At 33.9% G+C, this 26207-nt stretch overlaps 1 protein-coding gene across 2 annotated transcripts in view; it reads left to right on the plus strand.

The window, feature by feature from the left end:
• The window catches only part of LOC108738436 (WD repeat-containing protein 26), a 64258-nt gene extending 39923 nt beyond the window's left edge, over window positions 1-24335 (plus strand). Inside the window, exons 4-10 of one of the 2 annotated variants that reach the window (XM_018471840.1) lie at window positions 2021-2255; window positions 2454-2613; window positions 12504-12679; window positions 18023-18201; window positions 18250-18472; window positions 23205-23376; window positions 23687-24335. In XM_018471840.1, the coding sequence (XP_018327342.1) occupies window positions 2021-2255; window positions 2454-2613; window positions 12504-12679; window positions 18023-18201; window positions 18250-18472; window positions 23205-23376; window positions 23687-23748 (1207 nt within the window). In that variant the 3' untranslated portion in view covers window positions 23749-24335. The remainder of the gene's footprint in view (window positions 1-2020; window positions 2256-2453; window positions 2614-12503; window positions 12680-18022; window positions 18202-18249; window positions 18473-23204; window positions 23377-23686) is intronic. The other variant, XM_018471841.1, reaches the window with a different exon arrangement.
• Window positions 24336-26207: the final 1872 nt, after the last annotated feature.

The following is a 26207-nucleotide window of genomic DNA, read 5'->3' on the forward strand; positions in this document are numbered from 1 at the left end:
GAAGGACCCCACGATATACTTGTACTGGTGGGGGGGGGGGGATTTGTTCGTCACTGTGTGACCAAAGATTTGGATATGGGCCGTGAGATCTGTGCAGTCTTTAGGGAGAAGTGGCCACCTACCAGAGCTGTATTACTTATCTTAAGAGGAAACTTATCCAATGGGACTCTTTGGTGCAACTAAGCTAGCAACTACTGACTATCTTTAAAATGTCAAGGATCGAATGTAGGTTATATGTGCTAGACTAGGTGGTACGAAATATGTTTATATACGAGGGTGGATTGATAAGTTTCCGGCCTGACCAAGAAAAACAAGGTTTTTAAAAATTTTTTTTTTTTATTTCTCAACATAATCTCCTCCAAGGCTGATACATTTCTCATAGCGGTGTTCCAGTCTATTAATGCCATCTCTATAGACTGATTCGTCAAGCTCCTCAAAATAACCATTTACAGCTTCGATTACTTCTTCATTGTCCGCAAATCTCTTACCGCCAAGCCATTTTTTGAGATTAGGGAACAGAAAATAGTCACTCGGGGCTAGGTCTGGAGAGTAAGGAGGGTGCGGCATCAATTCAAACTTTAGATCGTTGATTTTAGCCGTCGCAACGATTGACGTGTGCGCTGGTGCGTTATCGTGATGAAACAAGATTTTTTTCTTCGCCAGATGAGGTCGTTTAATTTTCACCTCGTGGCTCAAACGTTGCAATAAGTCTGCGTAGTATTGACCAGTGATAGTATTACCCTTTGCAAGGTAATCAATGTATATAATACCTCTTGCATCCCAAAAACAGTAGCCATAACCTTGTTCGCCGAAAAAATTGTTTTTGCCTTCTTTGGAGTTGGTTCCCCTGGTCCAATCCACTGTTTAGACTGTTCTTTGGTTTCAGGAGTGTAGTGGTGGACCCACGTTTCGTCAACGGTTACGAATCGACGCAAAAATTCGCTTGGATTACGCTTATACAATGACAAATTTGCGGTAGAAATGTTTTTTCGAATCAATTTTTGGTCGACTGTTAGCAAACGCGGCACCCATCTTGCACAGAGCTTTTCCATATGCAAATGTTGGTGCAAAATATGTTGCACACGTTCATATGACATCTTACAGGTCTCAGCTATCTCACGCACTTTCAATCTGCGGTCTCCCAGCACTATTTGATGAATTTTTTCGATCATATCTGGAGTTGTGACCTCAACGGGGCGTCCTGAGCGAGGCCCATCAGAGGTGCTCACACGACCCTTTTTAAACTCGGAAACCCACTGCTTAACGGTTGAATATGACGGGGAGGATGTCCCCAGTGTTGAGTCCATCTCTTTTTTAATTTCCTTCGGCGTTAACCCCTTCAAATAAAAGTATTTGATGACAGCACGATTTTCCTGCTTTTCCATTTTTACGAAAACCACAGAGGCGTCTTGTTCAGCGTGCTGTCAAACCTACACTAGCAAGGAGATCGGGCTGAAACTATAGCTACAAGCTATCCAAGGATGGTACTATAGAATGTCACCTCAAGGTAGGCCTAGTGGCGTCATCTCTTGGTTAGGCCGGAAACTTATCAATCCACCCTCGTATAATACGTATGGTATGAGTTTCTATTTTGATATACTGGAATGGATATTTTGATCATCTAGCGGCTACTAGTGGCGCAACAAACGAAACGGGAAGTTTCAGGAAATCATCCATCGATTCAAGGCAGCTGATATGCGCGAAAGTGAGGTCGTTGTAGTGATATAATAACCAATTGTAAGTAAATAACTGCATATGGTCAGTTGCTGTATTAAATAAATTTACATATATATATACACACGAATTTAACCATATTTTTACAAATAAATGGACATACAAGAAAACTCGTTACAATGTATTATTTTTATTATTGTATAAAAGGTTTGGATAGAACGGGAAATTTGGCGTGGGAAGTGGAAGCTCGTCACGCTAAAGTTTACTATAAGAAAGCCACCTATGAATATGCTTCACCTGAAGATAATATTGAAAGTGTTTTTTTATCCTATTTTTTTTATTTTAGGGAAGGAAAAGGACCGAATTCTCGAAAGTGTTTAATGGATAGGCTTCAAACGTTTTTACCTGCAAGTGTCATGCTGCCACCAAATAGATTACTTTCCCTTTTACATCAAGCGTTAGAGCTTCAAGCTCTTCGCTGTAAACACCATAATACTTCGTTAGATATAAGACTCAACACTGCCTCTTTGTTAACGGATCATTGCTGTGCTAAAGATTCATTTCCTACCCATACTGTACAAGTAAGTTCTAATTTAAAATTTTTGCCTTATAGTAGTAACTTAAACTTTTAATATTTTGAATACAAAGTCTAGACAAAATTACAAAGGGTTATTTTCACATTGCGATTTGATTTAGGTTTTAATAATGACATTTATTATATAGTGTTTTTTAAAAAAATGTTGCGGTTATTATTCTATTTAGTTTAGGACTTATTTTAGATTCTAAACGACCATTGTGACGAAGTTTGGTTTTGTCAATTTTCACCGGATGGCACTAAACTTGCTACATGTTCTAAAGATACCAACGTGATTATATGGAATGTATATCCAGAGACGTGCACCATTTCCTTGAAAAAAACATTGGAGGGCCATTCATATGGTATGTTTAAAAATATATAGAAAACAAATTTAATATCTAGATGACTCAGATCAAAAGAATCATAAAATAAATTGAATGTTGAAGAAACGTCTGATGTTAATAGTGGTAGACATATACCATAACATTAAATATCCAATAATTACATTCTTTGGTAACTAAGAGAAAACTATTCAGAATTGTTGAATTATACGACTAGCAGCTAAGATCTATGTTTGTAGGTCTAATGCATGTGGCGTTACTGACGCTCAATTTATTGCCATAAATACGTCTTTCTATTGAACGGTGAATCATATATCTAGCTTAGATTTTTATGCAGAGGTACGAGGTCCTCCCAAAGCGCAGGATCCGGCACTATTGACAAAAGTATCTACTTGATACACTAAATCTACGGCGCAGCTTATATTATGTCATTAGCTCGCATACCAAACTAATAAAAAAATATCAAGTAATAAGCAATTTATCGAAATTGCTATGGATGGATCGCAATCGTAAGATTTTTGTCAAATATGTGATACTAGAGTTAACGGTAAATATTAGTTTAAAAATGATCCATACAGCGGAAAAATATTTTAAATAAATAAATACGGAGGTTGATAGCAAAGTTATTGAAAAAATTCAGAGTAGATTGTTGAGAATATTAATGTACAAGTATAGTAATCCTATGCATTACTTTGATCACGATTATTCTCTAGCGATGTCACGATTTAATATCCCTAGATTAGTTAATAGAAGGCTCTATTATGACAATATGTTTGTATTTAAGATTAGGAGAATCTTCATTGACTGTCCACAATTTGAGAATGTTTTTAGTGACAGAACAATATCGTATGGTCTGAGGAATATGAAGGAATTGCGCGAATCGGTTGATAGTAATCTTTTTCTCTGCAGTATATTGATTAAGGAGGAATCTATCGGATTGCGTGATATTTTATTCAACACTGAATAGTACATTCGTATAAGTAGATATATTAAGAATTATTTTCTTCAATTTCCTTCTATCGATTTTGTTATTCGGATGGAATGACTGGTTATTTGAAATATTGTATTTTATTTGAAATAAAATTATACTTTATTTTTGATATATATTTAAGTTGTATGTAGGAGAGCGTTCGTCTGCAGCCGTTGTAAAACGTTATGTATTTGAGAGCCTTGTGCTCGTTAAAAAAAAATATAAGATCTTTAATTATAACATGCGTGTGCGATAATCGTAATAGTCTGCCTATAACCAAAAGGGTTTAGCCATACATTCATGACGAAGTGGCATCCAGTAGGAACGTATGTATACAAGGTGTTCCATTTCGTTTCGTCCATAGTTCTGTTATACATTAATAAAAAAACTGTTTTTATAAATAATATGGTCCGGAATCATATGGTGAAAATATTTTCAGTCTTATAGGGTGTTCCATTTCTTCTGGGCGCTACCTAACTTGGTTTTTTTAAATGGAACACCCTATATATTTTTACATTTTTGGTTTGTTTAATTTTAGGTCGACTTTGTTAATAGTCTCTTATGCTTATCTCTACTAGTTTTTGAGATATTTAACTGTTTTTGAAAAAAAAAAAAATGATTTCAGCTTTTTCAATGAGGCCAAATTACATTTAAACCATAAAAACTAAAAACTTGTGATTTAGACAGTTCGTTTTAGCATGAATTACCATTTTTATTTTTTGCTATGGACAAAATCGAAACCTATTTTTGACAATCTTACAAGATGAATAACTTTTTTTTTCAAACGGAATGACCCATATTAAAAATGCGAAATTAAACTACTGGTACAAGGTTTTACATCTTTAGCTCTGACAGTTTTCCAGAAAAAATCGATTTTTCAGGGCAGAGCGGTGTTTTGTGTAAAAAATAAAGACAATACTGTTATTGTTCATTAATATAAAACAACTTCATTTCAATATAAGAACAAGGCTTTCACGGCCGGAATCCATAGTAGAATGAAGATTCGGGCTATAGGGCCGTGGTCTAAGTAAACTATTCTGTCCAGACGTTTCGTCAGCTACTGCTGACATCCTCAGTGGTAGTGCTGCGTTGACAACGTGAACGTAGATTATATCTCGAAGTCTCGACAGCGACTGGGCAGCACTACCACTGAGGATGTCAGCCGCAGTAGCTGACGAAACGTCTGGACAGAATAGTTCACTTAGATCACGGCCCTATAGCCCGAATCTTCATTCTACTAACTTAATTTCAATTTAATCATGTCAAAAAGATAGTCTCGTGTATTGATTGTTTTTGACCAATTAGACAATGATTCACCTGTGTAAGCAGTGCCAAATGATAATTTCTCGTAGTGGGCAAGGAGAAACAGTAAATATTACGAGTATGAACAATCATATCAAATACCGACATCCAACCCTGGTGCTTCAGTTAGGTTCTGTTCAATTGTTCGACCACAGACGATTCTTCCTGGCCGCAAATCCAATTAGAACTATCTACAACAGTGCCTTTTCCGTCAGGTTCAGTGTCGTCAGAGGTCACTTTATGTCAAAAAAAAACCAGCAAAATGTTGAAGTTAGTTTTGCTGTACAATGGTCACATGAAGACATGATCAAGAGACATCATTATTGCGATAGGTGAGATGATTCCACTTGATAATCAGCTGTTGTCAGTTGTTGAAAATACTGGCTTTAGAAATTTGATGAGAAAAGTTAAACCAAAATATAACATACTGGGCAGAAAGTATTTCACAGAAAATATCGTTCCTCAACTTCACGAATAGTCTACTAAAACTGAAATACCAAGAGGACTGCTGAGTGAAACTCCAATTTCAGTCACTATCGACATGTGGACAAATATAAATAATAAAGAGAGTTTTTTGAGTTTTACAGCTCACTGGCTTGATGATAGTTTCAAATATCATCACGCAGTATTGCAAATGAAACATTTCCCTGAAGCATATACTGCCAATAATATAAAAAACTGTTTAGAAGAAATTCCAACTTTGTGGGATATAGATCCTATCAAAATTGTGTGGCGTTGTGCGAGACAACGGCAGAAATGTGACGAAACCAATCGGCAATTCAGTTTTTTAAGAGAGTACCTTGTTTCATACATACTCTACAACTGGCAATCAATACTGCTTTGAAACATGATACTATGACACAAATACTTGTAAAATCGAGACGAATTGTCACACATTTTAACCAGTCTGATCAAACTCAATCAGAACTTCATGATTTGTAGCAAGAACTAAATTTATGAGATCACTAGCTTGTCCAATACGTATGTACCAGAAGTTGCTGTCGGTGTCTGAAGTAATACTTCACCTGAAAACCTATCAGAAATTGCAGCCAGATAGGGTAGAAACTTTAGTCTTTTTACATCATAATTTACTTTTAATATAAGTAGCTAAGTAGTAAAAAACTAGAAAGAGTTGAAATTTTTGTTGTCACAAATTTGATTCGATTAGGTTATGTACGGTTATAAATCATATAAGTATGTTCGAAAACTTTATCTCACGAGCTGTGTATACAACAACTTCAGAGGCAATGCAGAGAGTTAGATACTCCAAATATGCATATAAAAAGTGTATGCATGTATTTTTTTGTTTAGAGCACGCAAATATGGTTTGTGACAAATGTTGCGACTTTGTTTTCAATGTGGTTGACAATTACAATAGTGATTAGAAAGTTAGAACAATTTGTTTTAACTCTTTTTAAACGACTACTTCGTATTTACCAGTTATTCTATTTAAAAATGGGTTAGTTATATATTTTTTATTATCTTATTGTTCTTTTAAAAAAATCATCGTGTAAAAGTAGTGTATTTTATTTGAAAACATTTTTTTTTCATGACAGAAAGAAACATTATTTTTAATCTAAGAGATTAGTTGCGCGCTGTAATGTCCGAATGTAACTTGCGCCTGACGGAAGATTAAGTTACTAGTTTTAAATAAAATTAGTAATTTTGTTTTATAAATGTCTAAAATGTGTGACACTCATACTAATATAAAAATATTAATTAACAATCAAGGTTCTTATTTAATGTAAATTCTCCTATATTCATTTTATTGAGAAATACATACAAAGTAAGAAGCCGGATAGTCGGCGCTCTTTGCCGAATAGTCGCCGACTACGAAAGTGGACTAGTCGGGACATCACTATTTGGTCTTAAATATCTCTCTCCAAACAGCTGAAATCGTGTTTTTCTGACAGTTGAATATCTGAAAAACTACTATATAGATAGAGGGAAGTGCTGATAAAATAGACCTAAAATTAAACAAAGAATCCAAAAATGTACAGGGTATTCTATTTAAAATAACAAAGTTAGCTAGCGTGTAGAAGAACTGGAGCACCCTGTATGACTTAAAATATTTTCTGTATACGCAGTTTATGATTCCGGACTATTTTTACAAAAATAGTTTTTTATTAAATGTATAATAAAATAGAAAATAGTTATGGACGAAACTGCCTTAGGTGGAACACCCTGTATATAGGTAGTGATATAAAGTAGTTGAGGTAAAAGATTATTATCCCTTTATTTTGGTTAGTCGTGGAGATATTTAAAAAAAAAGTGCTATATCTAAGTAATTTCTAAAACTAGGAAATAAAATCAAAAGCAAGTGTCATGGTGCACTCTAGAGTTTCCGATAGATTAAGCCTAGATAAAAATATTAGAAGAATTCAAATAAAATTTTTATCGTTTAATTTCTATAAGTTCTAATTGAATGACCACTTTAAAGGAATATACAATATTTGTTTATATGTCACATAACAGCATGCCATTAAAATCCAAGTGGGGCAAAATGTCAAAAAAAAAAATAAAGTAAAAGTACGTGAACGACTTATACGATAAAAGGTATCTCGACTTTTTTCGTTTGGTTTTCGTTTTTCCAGATAAACATTTAGATTGTTGTTGGTTTAGGTTGCCCTTGATTTTCATGTTCGTAACGCGTTGTGGATAAGAATTTCGAGCAACTGATTTCAACTATTACTTTATATTTGCAAAGCTTGAACGAAGCAGTTATTCCACATGTTAACTTTAATAGGAGTAACTTATGAATACGGTATAAATAATGTCATTAGTTATTGTCCTGTCGCTTCGAGCTGAAATTTCCGAAATAGCGAGACGAAAATGCTTTGAGATCATTCCCGTAATACCGATATCAAGTACTTCTTTACCGATATACGGCAGACCCATAGGTTATGATCACTAACTAATAGTAATGATTCGACAGCTTATTCCTAGATTCGAAAAACCGTCACTTAGTATTAACCAGTGATTAATTATTGCATATATTTTAATCAAATGCATAAAATATAGTTACTGTGTGTTGTGAACAGTCCACTCAGGTCGGTTACGAACTCGTCAAAACTGGTGTAAGTCGGGTAAACAAATAAACCTTTTAAATCTGTTTATGTATTTAATCGAAAAAAACGATCGAATAAGGAAGATTTCTCGCACGTCTGCTCTAAACATGGAGAATGGGCCCACATGAATTGTTAACCAAATTGTCGACTGCTTTGAAATAATTGAGTACAAATAAAAAAATCATTGAATCTCGTAGTGAAACAAAAGAAAAACACATGTGGATTTAAGAAAGCAGGCCATAATAACAATAACAACAGTAAAACCAATAACAATAGGAAAAACGATAAAAACACAAATAACAAGAACCAACGGCATTCGGTTTATCGTACATCCAAAGGTGAAAACAATTCACACTTCTTCTTATTTGTGTAGACCTCTACAACCCCCTATAGTGGACTTCCCTCATCCTTGTAAGGGTAGGTGGAAGACTCATTTTACTATGGATCCTGTGGGTCTTTTATACTACAATTGGTTAACCTTTCCAATGTAGGAATCATGCTTCGCGAACTTCCCTCTATGCTTCTTCTACGCCTATGCATACGAAAGCAAACCAATGGATGCGAAATTACTTCTCTGTTCTTTCACCTAAAGTGTAAATACCTTCTCGTAGTATCGACTGAAATGATCTCTACGCTCTATAACCTGCCTACAGATAACTCGATCTCACTCGTGATAGGGTACAAACCAGATGACTGCCGACAGCTAGTTGAAGCTGCAAAATCGACGATATTTAGATTGTCTTTGTCTTACTCATTGGTAGAGAAATAATTGCTTTAAAATTATCAAATTCTATTTTGATTTTGTATTAACCTAAGCCAACATTTAAGAATCAAATTGTGTATTCAACAAACGAAAAAAAAGACTGTTTAACTGATAAAAAATAACTAGTAATAATGAATACATATATATAAATTGACCAGAAAAATAAATCGGCAAATGATTATAACCTTTACAGCATTCGGGTACGGGTGGTTACAGTGTGATTCATTGCATAGGTAGAAAGTAGATTTATTTCCGAATCATCATCTATGTACTATGTACAAATACAGGAGTTAGGTTGTATCTAAATACCCAACAATATGTTACATCAGTTTTGTGTCCCTATGTGTAAAAGTAGCTGTAGGTATAACAAATCTCGAATAGGTAAGTGTTTTTAGTTTTTCAGATAACGGTTAAAAATAAATTACACAGGTCTGGAACAGAGATGCTGTCTGGATGTTTTCAGCTGATTTCAATGTATTTAGATGTTCTAAAAACTAAAGAAATACTCAAAAAAATCCAAAATCTGTTCAAAGAAGTGTCACTTTTGCTGTCCGTTCTGGCCACTTCAGCATTTACGGAAAGAGTATATCTGTTATGACCGCAAAGTGGTGGGACAACAGGAATAAAGCTTCATTAAAACTAATTAAAAATGAACTTTTAGTTTACTTAGATCTTTGTTTTCAATGTTTAGAGGCTATTAATGTATTTAAGAGGGACACCAATTTGTTACTGGCTGCTAGGTGTAACAAAAAATATGTTTTTAAAAACAAAAAATAAAATACTTTATTTTTATGCCGAGTACTTTTTTTTTAACCTTTTAGTCGAGAAATACTTTATGTAAAGCCTTAAAAGGTGGCAACCCTAGCCGTAGCTATCAGTACTTTCTAAATATATAACGCTAGGTGTGAGCTTAATGAGCAAATATAGACATGTTGCAACCTGAACGTGTGCGCCCCGATGGTGTAGAAAGTGGCGCGGTACAATTACGTGTTAATTCGTCATTTTTTTTATAGATCTTGGTTCAATGTATTGCAATGTCGTCTGTGCGGAAGTGTGTGTGTGTTATATTTGTGGCGAATATATGGTATTAAAGCAACAACGTAATTTTACGAACTTCAGGATAAAGTTTGGGCACCTCATAAAGTCTGCAAACGATGTGTTGCAGATCATCGAAATTGCGATTCGTATGGTATGGTGCTAGCAAAAGAACCATAGTAATGATTTTTACTTTTGTTCGTGTAATGCGAAAGGGTATAATTCAAAACGCTAGCAGTCAATTTCATACCCTAATCTGCAATCAGTTATTCGTCCCTTCCCTCATGGGACTGAAATACCAGTGCCCAAGGTCCATGCTACCTTGATAGATATTCCAAGTTCTGACAAAGATGGTGCTATACCTGAACTCGATGATAAGTCAAGTTTTGAATTTTTGATGGATATATTTGAGATCTCATACGACCCAGCACAGTGGCATATTTTCATAGATTCTTCAAATGCTTTCATTCATGTCGGTCATTCCGTACACCCTCAAGGAAACCTACAAGAATTTGAAATTGGTTCTTTGCAAATTAAAATATAAAGACCAGGTTGGAATTCCGTTGCTTGCTTTTTGTGTCTATGGGATAGTAGAGACCGAGCAAATCGCTGGACCAAAAAGTGTTGACCTCCGAGGGAGTTTAACGTTGGCGAAAAGAACGTCCTGCATGAAACTGGTGCTTCCTCCTAAAGTTCTCCCCGCCATCGCTTCACATAAAGCTAGGATTGATGAAGCAATTTGTAAGGTCACTTCTAAGAGATTGAAATTGCTTCAAATACTTAATTTCAAGATTTCCAGGCCTCTCGGAGGTAAAGTTGAAGGAAGGTGTTTTCGTTAGACCAGATATTAAATGGCTTATGGCTTTCCACAATTCATCGCAATCATGATGGACCCTCAAAGAGAAGGGTGTATTGCCTTTAAAGAGGTCATAGAGAAATTTTTAGGCAATAAAGACCCTAACTATAAACAAATCGTCAAAAGAATGTTAAAAGAATTTCAAGCTTTAGGTTGTCTAATGAGTTTAAGAGTACATTTTCTTCATTCCCACCTCGACTACTTTCTAGAAAATTTAGGAGATGTGAGTGAAGAGCAAGGTGAACGATTTCACTAAGATATTAAGGAGATGGAAAAAAGATACCGGAGAAGATGGAGCGTCTCAATCATGGTAAACGCTTCAGAGAGACATTCCAGATGCTTCCTACAGACGAAAATGTACCCAAAAGAAGTTTCACTGGGAAAAAGCAATGTGTTTAGTGCTTACTAATGAACGTATTTTAAATAAAAAAAAATGTTTTGTTACACGCAATTATAAATTAAAATTTTTTTTAGTATTTTTTCTTTTAAGATGATAACTTGTTTAACATAGATACCTACATTGTCAGAAAATGTGACGTTCTATGACAAAATGAATCTATCTAAACCCAGTTTTGAAAACAAATATTCTCTATATTTTTGCATTAACTGGAATCTTAATTATTTGTTCGCATCTAGATTTTATTTGAATGTGACATAAAACTTTATCGTTATTTGGTTTATGTTATTTGGAAATAACAAATGTTTATTATAATAATCAATTTGTATGTTATTTCTTGAAAAAAATTCTGAATCCAAGATACTATCTACTTTTAAATTAGTTTTATCTAAAATGTGAAATTTAACAGGAAAATTACTGATAGTAGAATGAAGATTCGAGCTTTAGGGCCGTGGTCTAAGTGAACTATTGTATCCAGACGTTTCGTTAGGTACTACGGCTGACATCCTCAGTGGTAGTCCTGCGTTGACAACGTGAACGTAGATTATATCTCGACCCAGTCGCTGTCGAGACTTCGAGATATAATCTACGATTAACATTGATAAAACCGAAAATTGTAGGATGTGATCTGACCTATGTGTCCGAATTTTCAACATCAACAATCCTACAGCTATTGTTAGGGAAAATGCAATTTTGATGAACGTGGAACGGCTAACTCGGGATTTTCTACATCCGCACCAGCTTTGACTGATATTACTGAAATGCAACCCACACGTAACGAAAGCAGCGTTTCCCCGTGGTCACCGAAATGGTTTAGAAAGGACAAAAAATGACAAACAAAAGTTAAATTTTATTACGGGAAACCACAGAAAGGCATAGAATAACGGTCTATAAATAACGCGGTACACACGTACACTTTTAGTGCGCTTCCCGGAGTTCGACGTATACGGCTACGTTAGCGGACACACCTAGGAGGGGTTGGTAGGTCCAGGCCAATACTATGAACAACTCTTCCAAAACCTTCTGTGGTCGGGCTGGCTGGAGTGGAGGCGTTGGGGGTGTCGAATATGGCGTCTGACTTTCTTCGGAGCAGCGAAGGCGTCGGCCGGCACGTTTTCCTCGTTTCATTTAAAATTGCGTGGTGGCGATGCTGCTTGGTTCAGGCGTAATCGGTAGCGAAGGCTCGTTGATAACCGTGGTGGCGATGCTGTTTGGTATCTCCTGAATCAACTACGAAAGTTTCCGTTCTGAAGCCATTAGTTTTAACTGACGCATAATTCTTGTTTTTCCATCGGACTTTGTTAAGATGACTTATTATTAAAAGTGCTACAACTCCACTATCATTTAGTATTTCTTTTAATTGTTCTAACAATATACGCCAAAATAGTTCTTCCTTCTGTCGCTTTCATAAACATTATAGTAGCATAATTTACATATTCGAATAATAAAGTACTAAAAACTATATTGAATTTAATAAACTACTTTACTAACGCCGCAAACTACATTCTATTATTTCTTAGGTGCTGCTTACCTGGCATGGAATCCTGATTCTATCCATTTAATTGCATGTGGACCAGAGGAAAGTCCAGAAGTTTGGTTGTGGAATGTTGAAACAGAGAAGTGTCTTAAGGTGTCACATTCTCCTGATGATGTGTTAACATGTTGTGCATGGAATAAGGAAGGAAATAAATTTGTGGTAACGTAGGACACGCCTTGAAAATTTTTATTGTTTAAAAATATCTATAAGTAAATTTAACAAGTACGCGTTTTAGTTACATACTGTTACGTACAAGCACGTATGCGATAAAATCCAAATATTGATGGTAAATACGATGTAATCAATGTGAGCTACGTACAATTAATAGTAGTCAGCAACTTTTGTATTAAAGACGCCTAAAATGATAAATTATTCGTGAATTACAAATATGCCACATAAAAAATAAAGTTCTAGAACTTTCCAGAAAAATGAAGACTACTCCGGAGATTTCGATGGCAATATAAATAAGCCTCTGGGTGATAACTGGTCAGTAAAATAAATAACAAGTGAATACTGAGTAATATATGTAAATGTAGTGACCAAAAAGTAAGAATTGATAATTACAGTGTGTGATAAATAAGAAGTGACTAGTTAGTGTAATTGTGTAAATAAATAACCGTTAAAGAAATACTCGTTTAAATAAATTCGATCAAAGGAGGTGACTTACGAATGAGGCAGGAAATGAAGAAAAATTTAAAATCATCGGGTGAAAAATTAATTAATTAAATAAAAAATTATGAAATTTACGCCACGAATAGTTTCACGGTGAGAGATTGATCCGTTCCAGTATTTTGATTACGGGGATTTAGGGTTATGGGGTTTGAAGAATCCTAAGGTTATACATTTAGTGAAAAAATCGATTGGCTACAGATTTTAAATTTAAAATAGTTTGGGATTATCATGATTACCAGTTTTAGTAGATTTTGGATGTTATGCCCAATCCTGACATGTTGGAGTTAAATTGATCTCGGATTTTATTTCAGCGATCTTAAAAACTTACAATCAGAATTTGTTTTTGTGTGGCTGTGTTATTGTTCTGTACAAATAACTTATATAAATTCTTCATTTCGTGTTCCACCTTCCATTGCTTCAGAAAATCACCAAAAATGTTAATTACATTTAATTTTGTCTATGATTGAGGCAAAAAAAAAAGAACTTCAAAAAATACGTTTTTTCGTTCCATGTTCCACTAACTTTAAAAATCTGAAAAAATTCAAGGATATTTATAATGCCAAAGTACAAAATATTTATTTTTTTTAATTATTTAACGTTACAATGCTATTAGGATGCACAGATTTCAGTTCTTTTGGTTAACAGTAATTGCCACAAATATTTTTTCGATTTCGTTTTTATATTTATACTAAAACTAGATTAAATTTTGTGTAATCACTATCATTATTTGAAGTAGGTAAAACCGATGAGGCTTATGATATAACTAAAAGGAATTTTAGAGATGTAGGGTACAGTTGTAATAATATATGAAACAAGGCAGGGGTCGTTTTGACAGAAAATGAGGAAAAGGCAGATACATGGGAAGATTATTTAGAGAACCTATACGCAGGCCATGATTTAAGAGATATATTAATGAAGGAAGATTGCGTGGAGATAGATGAGCTAGGTTATCCCATAATGAGAGGAGGTCGATGTAGAATTAAAAAACTTAAACAATAATGAGGCGCTAGGTGTAGATGGGATACAGGGGGAAATTCTAAAACATGCAGGGTAAGAGGTTATAGATCGTATGTTTAAGGCGAGTTATTCACATTTACGAGACGGGGAAAGTCTCAGAGCATTATAAACGTGACGTGGTAGAAACCATACCTAAAAGGAGAGACGCGGATAGATGCGAGACATTTAGAATAATCATGCGTTAAAAATCTTAACTAGAATTGTAGAGAGGAAAATGGAAAAAAGGGTGGAAGAACTATTAGGGGAAGATCAATTTGGGTTTAGAAACAATAGAGGAACGCGGGAGGCCATTCTAGCTTTACGGGTAACAATAGAGAAAACGATAGAAAAAAAAAGAATGCGTATATAGGATTTGTAGATTTAGAAAAAGTCTTTGACCATGTTAGTTGGGACAAGACGTTAAATATATTTAAAAAAATAGGGATGAGTTAGAAAGATAGAAGTGATACTTAGTTTGTATAAAAAGCAACAGGCAGTTATAGAGTTGGGGCTGCAACGTAGAGAAGTAAATATTAGGAAGGGAGTTAGACAAGGATGCACATTGTCACCGCTACTTATTAATCTACACATAGAAGACGCGGTCAACATCATTAAAGACAGTATAACTATAGGAATAGGTATACAGGGGCCAAAGATTAGTACGCTTAGATTTGCAGATACAGCAGTATTAGCATCTAGCAAGGAGGAGTTAGATATAGTTTTATTGTGTTAAACTTAGCGAAACGTTAATAATAATATCGACAGACGAATGCTTGGCTGCTTAGTGGATCAAACTTGGCGAAATGTTATTACACCTAGCCTCAATTTGAAGATTGACCAAACTTTGGATCAGTATTTTCAAACCCTTACATAGCGGCCCAATATTGGGCCAAACTTGGCGAAACATTAATAAATCTAGCCTTGATACTTATAAATTGACCGAACTTTGACCAGTATCTACAAGCCAATGCTTGGCTTCTCGGTAGTAAACCAAACTGAGCGAAACGGTAATGTACCTAATCTTGGCACTTAAAGGTTGGCCGAACTTTGGACCAGTATTAATGAATCAATGATATGCTTGGCTGCCCCAGTATTGGACCAAATTTGGTGAAACGCTAATGTGCCTGGCCTTAGCATTTAAAGATGGGTCAAACTTTTGACCAATATTGACAAGGCAATGCTTGTTTTCCCACTACTGCTCCAGGTTTGAGCCTGTCGTCAAGACTAGCATTTTCCTGTATAGGTAGGCCACGGAATAGAACATTTAAAGTAGTAATTTTTGTGATAATAAATGACAGGAAACAAATTATGCAGGATGGTAGGAAACGATCCAGGGAACAAAAGGTAGTAAATTATAACACTCAATTATTTGTCAAAACAAAATGGCGACAAAAAAACTGCAGAAAATGCAAAAAATTTCGTTTTCCGATCCACGTCGAAAATTGTGGGTTAAGATTACAATACGAAAGTTGTAGAAAATTAAAGTATCTTCAAAATAGATCGTAAACGAATTTAATTTGAGCTTTTTGGTCAAGAAAAATGCAAAAAACTGAAAAAAAACATTTTTTTTTCTAAAAATTCAACTTTTTCAATTTTGAAGTTTTAGCTTCTATTTTTGTAGAGATAAGAGCTATAAATGTATTTATTATGCGACTGCAAAATGGATTTCGATGAACTTATAGTATTCGAGTAATAGCTAACTGAAATTGAATTGAAATTTTAAGGACTTATTTTCAAAGGCTCACCCTTGCTCTAAATCAAGTCCAATCGTAATTCGCAACTGAGGAAAGGAAACTTAAATGATTATCTACAAATTTAAATTTTTCGTTATAATGACATTAAAAAGGTTTAAATAGCGTGTGAAAGTTGACCGTTTCGTCCGCATAGAAGTTGATGCGGTGAGGGAACTACGTCACCGGCGGGGATAGCTAGGCTTTTGCGCCGAGCGTGCTGCGAGTATAGTTTGTGGTTTACTTAAATAGGCTATACTTTTTCGTGACATTTTATTAATATAAATATTATAATTATTCTCTGCATAGATAATATTATTATTTATTAAGATATTTATTGTGATCTATGGTAAAAGCTATATAAAAATAAGATTCATTGTTGCATAATTTTATTTTATTACACACTAGCTGACCCGGCAGACATCGTACTGCCTCAATCGATAAATAAAAGACCTTACTTTTGTATAAAATAAACTTAAAACAAACAAAAGGAATCCATAGTTGATTGTCAAATGTCAAATATTATGGTTTTGGTCAGAAATTTAATTTGTGACAAAAATTAAAATTTATCAATCTACATAAACATAATCTGAAAGATAGTTAACAACTTTCATACCTATTCACCTTTTAAACCTTCTCTGGACTTCCACAAATAATTCAAGACCAAAATTAGCCAAATCGGTCCATCCGTTTTAGTTTTAGCGAGACTAACGAACAGCAATTCATGTTTATATATAAAGATAAATTACCCCTAAATTATTATACGCGGCAGGCCTAGTCTTCCTCGCTGGTGGCGCAGTTGCTCTTTTAGTCGGCTGCAGTGCAATTTCGGACGAAACACTCAACTTTTAAACGCCATTTAATCCCTTTTAATGTCATTATAACCGAAAATTGATATACAATTTGTAGATAATCATTTATAGTTTTTATATCTCCGATGCGAATTCCGATTGGACTTGATTTAGAGCAAGGGTGAGCCTTTGAAAATAAATCCTGAAAATTTCAATTTAATTTCAATTAGCTATTACTCGAAAACTATAAGTCCATCAGAAGCCACTTTGTAGCCACGTAATAAATGAATGTATAGCTATTTTCTCTACTAAAATTGGAGGTAAAACTACAAAATTAAAAGAGTTGTGAATTTTTGAAAATAGAAAAAAACGTTATTTTTCGGTGTCTGGAGTTTTCTTAAACAAACAGCCCGAAATCACGTTCGTTTACGGCCCATATTGGAGATATTTTAATTTTCTATAACTTCTGTACTGTAATAAATCCATAGTTTTCGAAGTAGATCAAAGAAACGAAATATTTTGCATTTTCTACGGTTTTTTAGACGCCATTTTGTTTTGACAAATAATTGTTATGATTCAGTACATTTTGTTCTGTGGATCATTACCTGCAACGCAGCAAAGTTCGTTTCCTGTTCTTGAGTATCGCAAAAATGATGACTTTAAATGCTTATTCCCTAGCCTATATAATTTATTATATTAAAATAAAACACCATTATGTTTCAACAATAATATAATTAAAAAACAACTCGTCTGTATCGACCTACCAGGTCATTTTCAGGAGTACAGAAAAGTTGTTACTTTTTGTCGAAACAATTGTCGAGTTTTTCAGTTATATTAGTGTTGAAACATTCGTGTGTTTTATTTTAATATGCAACTTGCTGCTTCGTAAATACGCCTACGGTAGTCTTAATATAATTTATTATCTTTCCTGTCTTTAGAAACCCATACTTACTCTTGGACCTACAAAAATCAATGAATCGATTTTCACGTACATGCTTATACGTAACAATACGTATTTTAACAAATATGCACCAAGAATAAGGCAATATTCGATAATTTACGTTCATCATCGAATATTTTCCATTTATAGTAAATGTAAATTATGTTCACTATCTTATGAAATTTATTCCCGAAATTAACAGTTGTTTTTAATTTTCTTGTTACGAGCATTTCGTTCTCATATCAGGTACACAAAAAGTCTGTTTTGAATTGTCAATATTTTATTGTTTTGTATACATATTCAAAATAGTCTATTTAAATTAAATTTGTTATGTTTTATTGCTACTGTTTTGTAAATTAACTTTTATTTTAAGGTAGGGGGCATAAGAGGTCATTTTTATCAATGTGATATGGAAGGATCAATATTGGATACTTGGGAAGGAGTTCGAGTTAATTGTTTAGCATATCGAGCGGACGGAAAGAATGTTCTTGCTTCCGACACTCATCATAGAATTCGTAGTTATAATTTTGAAGAATTATCCGACCATAACGTGTAAGTCGTTAAAATTTCAATAAAAAGGCAGTATCTTTTTAATAATAGTTGCAGGCTTCAAGAAGAGCATCCTATTATGGCATTTTCTGTAGATAAGAATGATAGATTAGCTCTGATTAATGTAGCAACTCAAGGTGTTCATTTATGGGATTTACAGGACCATTGCTTAGTAAGACGGTTTCAGGGCGTAACTCAGGGACATTTCACAATTCATTCTACTTTCGGGGGCCATAATCAAGATTTTGTTGCCAGTGGAAGTGAAGATAATCAAGTATGTTGTCTTTTATTATTTTGATAATTACTTTTACATTAGATTTAATTCATTCGCTTTACAATTTCAAGATTAGATTAGTTTAAATAGAAAAAATCTTGAAAATTTAATAGCGTTTTTAGGATTTTTTTTTTGTATGTTGTAGATAATTTTAACTTAAAGTTTGGAACGCCAAATTAGTAAAAATGTTTTATACATATAAGCTTATCGGGAATTTTGTTGATAAAGTACGACTCTGTGCAATTTAAATCCATACATACATTTTATTATCGTAATGCACGGTTGTGTTTCTAAAAGTGCAGGGGATGAATTTGTGAACATTGATTTTCCATTCTTTTACCGCATATTTTAGATATTTTTTATGCGTTGTGATTAGGGTTGACACCCATACTTAATTATAAAGTATTGTACTCTATTTCGACTGTGCGTATGTTATACTTTAAAGTACGCAAAAATACTTTATTTAAGGCCTTAAGTAAACATCGTAATTTTGTAAGCGATTTTGTAAGCGATTATTCGAAATTCAGAGTACTTTTACATCAATAATATTGCACAGAAAAATGGCAAGCGATATTTACGGAACAACCTGATTTCCCAAATCTGTTCAAAGTAGTGTCACTTTTGCTGTCCGTTCCGGCCACTTCAGCATTTACAGAAAAAGTATTCTCTATTATGAACGCAAAGTGGCGGGACGACAGGAATAAACCTTCATTAAAACTAATTAAAAATAAACTTAGTTTACTTAAATCTTTGTTTGCCATGTTTAGAGGCTATTAATGTATTTAAGAGCGACAGCAATTTGTTACTGGCTGGTAGGTGTAAAAAAAATATGTTTTAAAAAACAAAAAATTAAATACTTTATTTTTATGTTGAGTACTTTTTTTTTTAACCTTTTAGTCGAGAAATACTTTATGTAAAGCCTGAAAAGGTGGCAACCCTAGTTGTGATTAACTCAGTAATTTAATGCAATTTGCAGTTTAAAAAATACTAAATGTTCGGTTAAAATACATTGCGCCTAATGTTTTTCAAAATAACGATATGAAATGTACAATTTGTACGCAAACTTATGGTACGCATTTTAACAAATATGCACTTTAAAAAAAAAATAAAAATGTTTGACAATTTACGTTCACTATCGAACAAAATTTTGCTTTTAAAAAATGTAAAATAATGTATGTACGAGTTCCAATTGAAACAATTTTATGTTAGTTATTTTAATGTATCACGAGTTGAGGTTACTTTATTCGCATAGGCGTGAAATGTATATTATATGACGTGAAAGTAAATCGGTTCAATGTCGACAACACTTGAAATTAGTATTATTAATTTAGGAAGAGTTTGAATACCGAGTATTATTTCTTAAGTTAACTGGGTACTAGAATTTGTTTTTTTTTTTTAGTTTCTGTGAATAAGTATTGCTCTAGTTTTTGTTTTGTTGGTTTTAAGTTTTAGTTCTTTACCTAAATAAATTCTACGCATTCTGTTCAAGGCGGAATATTTAGCTACATGATACAGTTTAACTCCAAATGTCAAAATTTGAGACAGTGAACTCCATAAAACCAAGCTGCTGCTTGTGTGCATATACAGAGTGACAAAAGTCCGCACTATGCTCATTGTGACCAATTTATAAATTTAACCGAATTTTCAAACAAAATTTGTTCCTTATTTTAATATGTGATCGCCTGCAACAGCTAAATTTAATTTACTTTGTATGATATTCAAAAATAGAAAAAAGAAGAGTTCTTTTGAAAAGCAACATTATTAATATTGGTCTAATCAAAAAATGCTGTTCAGAGTGCTAAAATATGGAGCATGCAAAAAAATGGCACGATATTCAAATGCCTTTTCCTTTATTTTAAATGACTCATAGTGGTCAAAGACATAGGAGTATAGTACAAGACGCACAGAAAAAAAAGAGTAAAAAGTAAATAAGTAGTACTTAGACACTGAAAAATGGATATTAAATAGTAAAGGTGAAAAGTATAAATATAAAAAAGAATAATGCCGAGGTGCTCGAATCATATCGCAAATGTAAAATTTAAAAATGTATTAGAATTATATTTAATGTTTCTGTAATGGTTCCACGCTACAATGTTATGTTACCAAGGAACAAGGAAAGTGGGCGACAAGCACATTTGTATAACCTGGGGTAATTTAGGGTTGTAGCCAGATATCTCACCGAAACAAAAAATACAATAGGTCATTGTTACATAGTCCGCAACTGGTAGGACCATGTTCCAACGTTAGGTGTAAAATACGCAACTCTTGGAAGTTCGTCTTGACCAGGGAGGATAGAAGTCGTGCGAGACCTAACTTCGATAGGACATGTTAAAGTACCTATTGTCTGAACTGTCATTTTCACAGGTCACGGGTGTAGAGTAGTAGTTTGTATGTTTGTTTTTTTTCTCGGTCATCGTCCGGTTTATTGTATATGGATCGTTTTTTTTTGTGGAACATCATAAGGTGAACGAGACCTGCCAGTGGGGGTCAGTGCCTGTAATTTTTATATAAGTTCAGAATAACGAAGGCACGGCAACTCACAGAGACTCCCCTCCTCTCTAACCAAGCGTTCTTCAACAGAGAACTTCGTCTTGATAAACAGTAAATGACTAGTAACACAAACACACCAGTTACACAGGCAAAACCTTAGGATGGGCAAACCAGCTGTTAGCCTAAAGCCCAGATCAAATACCGTACCAAGCACTGAAAGAACTGCCGGTAGTTATAGGAAAAACCTAAAGCTAGTGACGACATATAAAATAAATACAAACTTAATTGAAAAACTAGTAGCTAGCATGGTGGTTAGGATTACGCAATGGTAACTGTGTAAGCTTCTCAGGGATAATAATTAAGTAGTCATTTTGGATAAAAAGGACAGTATTGAGTGGCGAACTGGTTTGTTTTACACACCTATACTCTGTTGGTTGTTGACTTCAGGAGCGGTCGGTTGGTGCGACATGGTACCGTTGTCGTATCGTCAACGTCAGACCAGCGGACGGTGAGCGTGGAAAAGCAACAGTAGCGTGCTGTGGGGGTGGACGGTGGTGGCAATGGATGACCAAATCGGGGCCAGCGAATTGAGATGGCTCAGTCTTCGGTGGAACAATCTATTGAATTGAACTCGACTCATTACGGGAAATTCGACATGATACGGACGGAACGATGTTCAAGAGCAACCTGGTGGGGGAGTCCCTCGTTTTGGTGGTAGCGGGGTGGGTGCATTAACAGGAAGGCCTCGACTTTGGATCTACGGGTTGTCAAACCAACGGCACCAGGCAGGGACAAGAACAAACCAAGGGAGGTGGACTGTACACTTCAGCCTTATGTCGGTTATAACGAGTACAAACGTAGGAGATCTCTCAGAGAGTCAATTTCTCGGCTGATTAATGCTACAGCCAATCAAGCATAACGGAGAAACTATATTAGGTTGTAATACAGAGCTAGCCAAATTCTCGACTGATGAATGCCATAGCCAATCAGACATATACGGAGAAGCTATCTCAGACTGTAATACAGAGCCAGTCAATTGCTCGACTTATCAATGCTGGTCTTTCTCTTCCTTGCCGGGGTAGGTGGGTATGTCAGTCTCCTTTTACTGTGAATCCTGTGGAATTTTTATACTGAAAATGGTTGTCCTTTCCATTATGCGAATCGCGCTTCCCGACTTTCCCTTACGGTTTTACTACACGCCTATGTGTATCAAACCGATTCTTCTACTTAAGTTGCAAACAATCTATTCTTTCCGTAATTTCGACTGCGAAGTTCCGCACTATCGGCGGCATGTCCTTTTTCGTCCTTTTCGTTATCTGCTAAAAGGAAACCAAAAATGACTAGAACGAATATATATATATATATATACATANCATATATATTGACTAAAAAAAATAAATAACCCATTGATCAATTCTTCACCCGGGTATGGGTGGTTACATAACGAATAACTAATAACTAACACCAAAGCGAGACCGGACGTGTGATTCCGACTACTGACCCTGAATTTAGTATAATCAATACTTATTACATTATTACTCATATCATCTGCACCCTGATGTTTTAGAAATCGGGCTCACCAGGGCTGGCATCAAAACTACCATAATTTTTTATTTATTTATTTGTTTCTAAGGTCAAAATTGCTATAACATTATGTTTTAAATGTCATTATGGATCTATTTAGAAAATATTATTGATTATAAACGTCATTCCCTGTATATCGCCATGTTTTTTCATAGCACCATATGCTGACATTCTAAACAACTTTATTCCATAACTTTTTTCTATTTTTGACAGTTACACACGATTTTGTATTAAAATAAGGAATGAGTTGGTGAAACTTTTATTTTGACCACAATGAGTATATCATATTATGAACTTTTTAGGCCATTTAAAACAAAGAAAAAAAAAATGTTAATATCGCCGCAATTTATAGCCTGTTCCAGATTTTGTTTCGTATTTTGAAGAACTTTTATCTACCGTGTTATTTTTGAACACTGTGTATCAAATAAAATTTAGCTGTTGTGTACGATCTTATATTAAAATAAGGAACAAGTTTTATTTGAAAAATGTTTTGATGCAAGTATATTCTTATTCCTGTACATTACAAGATATTTTGCAACTTAGTGAAAATTGCCATCAAAGTTTCTTTGAAGGCCATAAATTGATGATTAGGGATCTTTACTTATGTGCATTAATTTTAAATACTAATATAAATTCATGAATCTTAATTTCATTTAAGGTATACATATGGCATGTAAGAAATGAACTTCCAATAGCTACACTATCTGGACATACACGAACCGTTAATTGTGTTGCCTGGAATCCTGTGTATCACAATATTATGGTATCAGTTTCTGATGACTGTACTATAAGAGTTTGGGGTCCTAAGGATAAATTGCCTAAACCGTCAGGTAAGTAACAGTCTTCGGAATAATCGCACAAGTGGTTTAGTTTGACGTTTGTTAGATAAAATATCTGCGTTGAGTGAAAGTATAAGGTGTCAATAAAATAAATGTGTATTGCTGTGTAAAGAAATTAACTGTTTTTAAAATTGCATTAACTATATTAAACAGTATTTTGTGGAACTTTCTAAACAATATTGTAAAAAATTCATCCTGGGTTCCTTTTATTTCAATCGACTTATTTATTTGTTGAAATTCCTGGTATAATTCTTCATATTTTGTTATTATTTCGGTAAACATTTATTTCTATCTTTTACAGTGTCTTCGTCTAACAGTACCAACTCAAGCAATAGTAACTCATGGAATGAAATGGTTTCATAGCAGAATAGCACATCAATGGAAGACTGACTTGCAATACAATCCTGAGGTTGCGTTATTTGGCCGGTTCAATTTTTTATAAAACTATCTTACTGGTAGTTGCTGTTGCCATTGAAGGGAATTTATTGATGACATAATTACATTTCGTAGTTTTATTTTATATAACAAGAAAATATTTAAGGAAAACTATTAACGTTTTATAAATTAAAAAATAACACTTGACATAAAAATTTACACATGAAAAGGCTTCACACTATACAACGTATGTTAACTTTAAATAAATTGAAATAGTATTAGTGACAGCAAATCATTAAAAATAAAGAATATTTTATATTGTAATAGGAACCATATGTGACCTGTTTGTGGAAGAAAGTTGAGTTTGTATTGCCAAATTTTACATAGAAATAATTTTCAGGTTTAATTTGGATATGTATTATAAATGAATGTGTTTCTGAAGTATGCTATATGAAATTAATGAAGTATATTTTTTTTTCATCTTTCATTTAACAAAGGAAACTTAAATTTCAGTCTGTTGGAATATGGCGTGTGATTAATTTATAGTGCATTTTAATAAAGTATATTATTAACGATTTGTTATTATTTTTATGTCCTTGATGTCACGCCTTACACTTGACTACTACAGTAAAATTTACTACCACTGTATGTCTACCAGTGTTTAATTTCGGGGAAACACATAGGTACATACAGTTTGTGGGATAAAGTTTCATTTATTTGTATAAGGCGGAACAAGTAGGTGTTATTTATAAGCACACAAGTCCAATTTGTGGCGTTTGGAAGGTGGCAACTTCTTGAATATATAGGTATCGTTTTGTAAAGTAATTTCATATGTACGTTATTAGTTGGTTGTTAAATACGGTGTTCGTGATTTATTAGTTATTCGGTGATATAGACAAAGGTCAGCTCTACTCTGGTAGGTTCATGATATTACAACGCCGCAGTCGATTAACTGTTAATTAGCGATATCAGTGTTGTATTTCATTTGTATTTTGGACTAATGCAGTGTTTGTTATTTGTTAGATTAGATTAAGTGTAATTGACGATGTTTATATTACAACCTAGAGTAAATCTTTGTTCTTTTAATATTGTAGGCTTGTATGTATGTGTGTAGTTAGGCGAAGTCATTCGCAGTGTGTCAGTGTCATAGATCAGTGTGGAATAGTATGCGTGAGTTTTTGGACGAACCGTTTCCTGGAAGGTGGATTGGATGTATGGGTCCTATCACAGCCGTCTCTACTTACAAGCCATGCTGAAGGTTTACTTGGTAACACTGTGGGAGTCCCAGGATTTCCCAGTTAATGAGAGTTACAACTAATACATTAGTTGTGTTTTTTCGTTGTTCTATAATATTTTAATTTTAGCGGAAATATCGTGCAGTAAATGTGCAATAAGGATGATTATAGTGTGTTATAGTGATTAATACCTTTGGATACAGTTTTTAATTGCAGAAGGCAATATTAACTATTATGTGAAAGAAGTGAAAATGTTTTAGGTCAGATTGTGTGTTTTGGTTGTAAATTTTCTGGTTTATTTCTTAACAAAATGCCTCTCGTCGTTGTGTTCCCAGTTGCAATTCAAATTATAAATCATCTTTAAAATGTAAGTACAAGTATGTCTATATTTTTATTCCCAAAAAAATGATGAAATGCAAAAAAAATGCATAAGTACTATACCTCGCAAAGATTGGACTCCATGAAAATATTCTGGAGTTTACATACATCGCTTTAACGAAAGTGACATTATAAAAACAGTAAAAAAAAGTATCCACTGCCGGTAATGTTTTGAGTGTGCTTTTAACATATCCTAAATTACCAGAGAAAAATGAAACAGGAATTTAAATTGTTGAAGAGTCTCCCTTAAACATAAGTCAGTTTATTGAAATTTTAAATTCCGATTTTTTAATGAATTGTGATTTAGATGACTCCTTAAAAATTTCCATTTCAGGATATGCAGTTCATTCTGCTCGTAAAAAGATAACTTGCAACAATTGTGTTTCGCTCATAATAAACAATAAAGGCTCTTGCGTTGGAGATATTTATTTTGATTATTTACAAAGGGGAGGACTTTCTGTTCCTACTGATAATATTAGTATAGTTTTTTTCACATTTATGCCATTCTTGAAGAAATAAGTAATAACGAAAATCTGCAGACACAATGTTTACGGGCTGAACACCAAAAACCAATTTTAGGAAAATTAACTATTTTCAAAAATATTTAGTTTTGGAAAACATTATAAAGATATATTCTTCCAAATTTTATCTTCTTTTGCTAATGTTTTGCTTAATGATTACGTTAAAATTATAAATTATAGAAAGCAAGAGTCCCGCCACTCCAATTCAAATTCAGCTAACTGTAAGACAGCAAAAATCCGTAAATTAGAAATTGTAATTAGTTTTTTCTAATGGGATGGCAGGGCTATTGGTGAACCCCAAAAAAAGCTAACG

Source organism: Agrilus planipennis, unplaced genomic scaffold (assembly GCF_000699045.2).
Source record: "Agrilus planipennis isolate EAB-ADULT unplaced genomic scaffold, Apla_2.0 scaffold211, whole genome shotgun sequence".
Lineage (NCBI taxonomy): Eukaryota > Metazoa > Arthropoda > Insecta > Coleoptera > Buprestidae > Agrilus > Agrilus planipennis.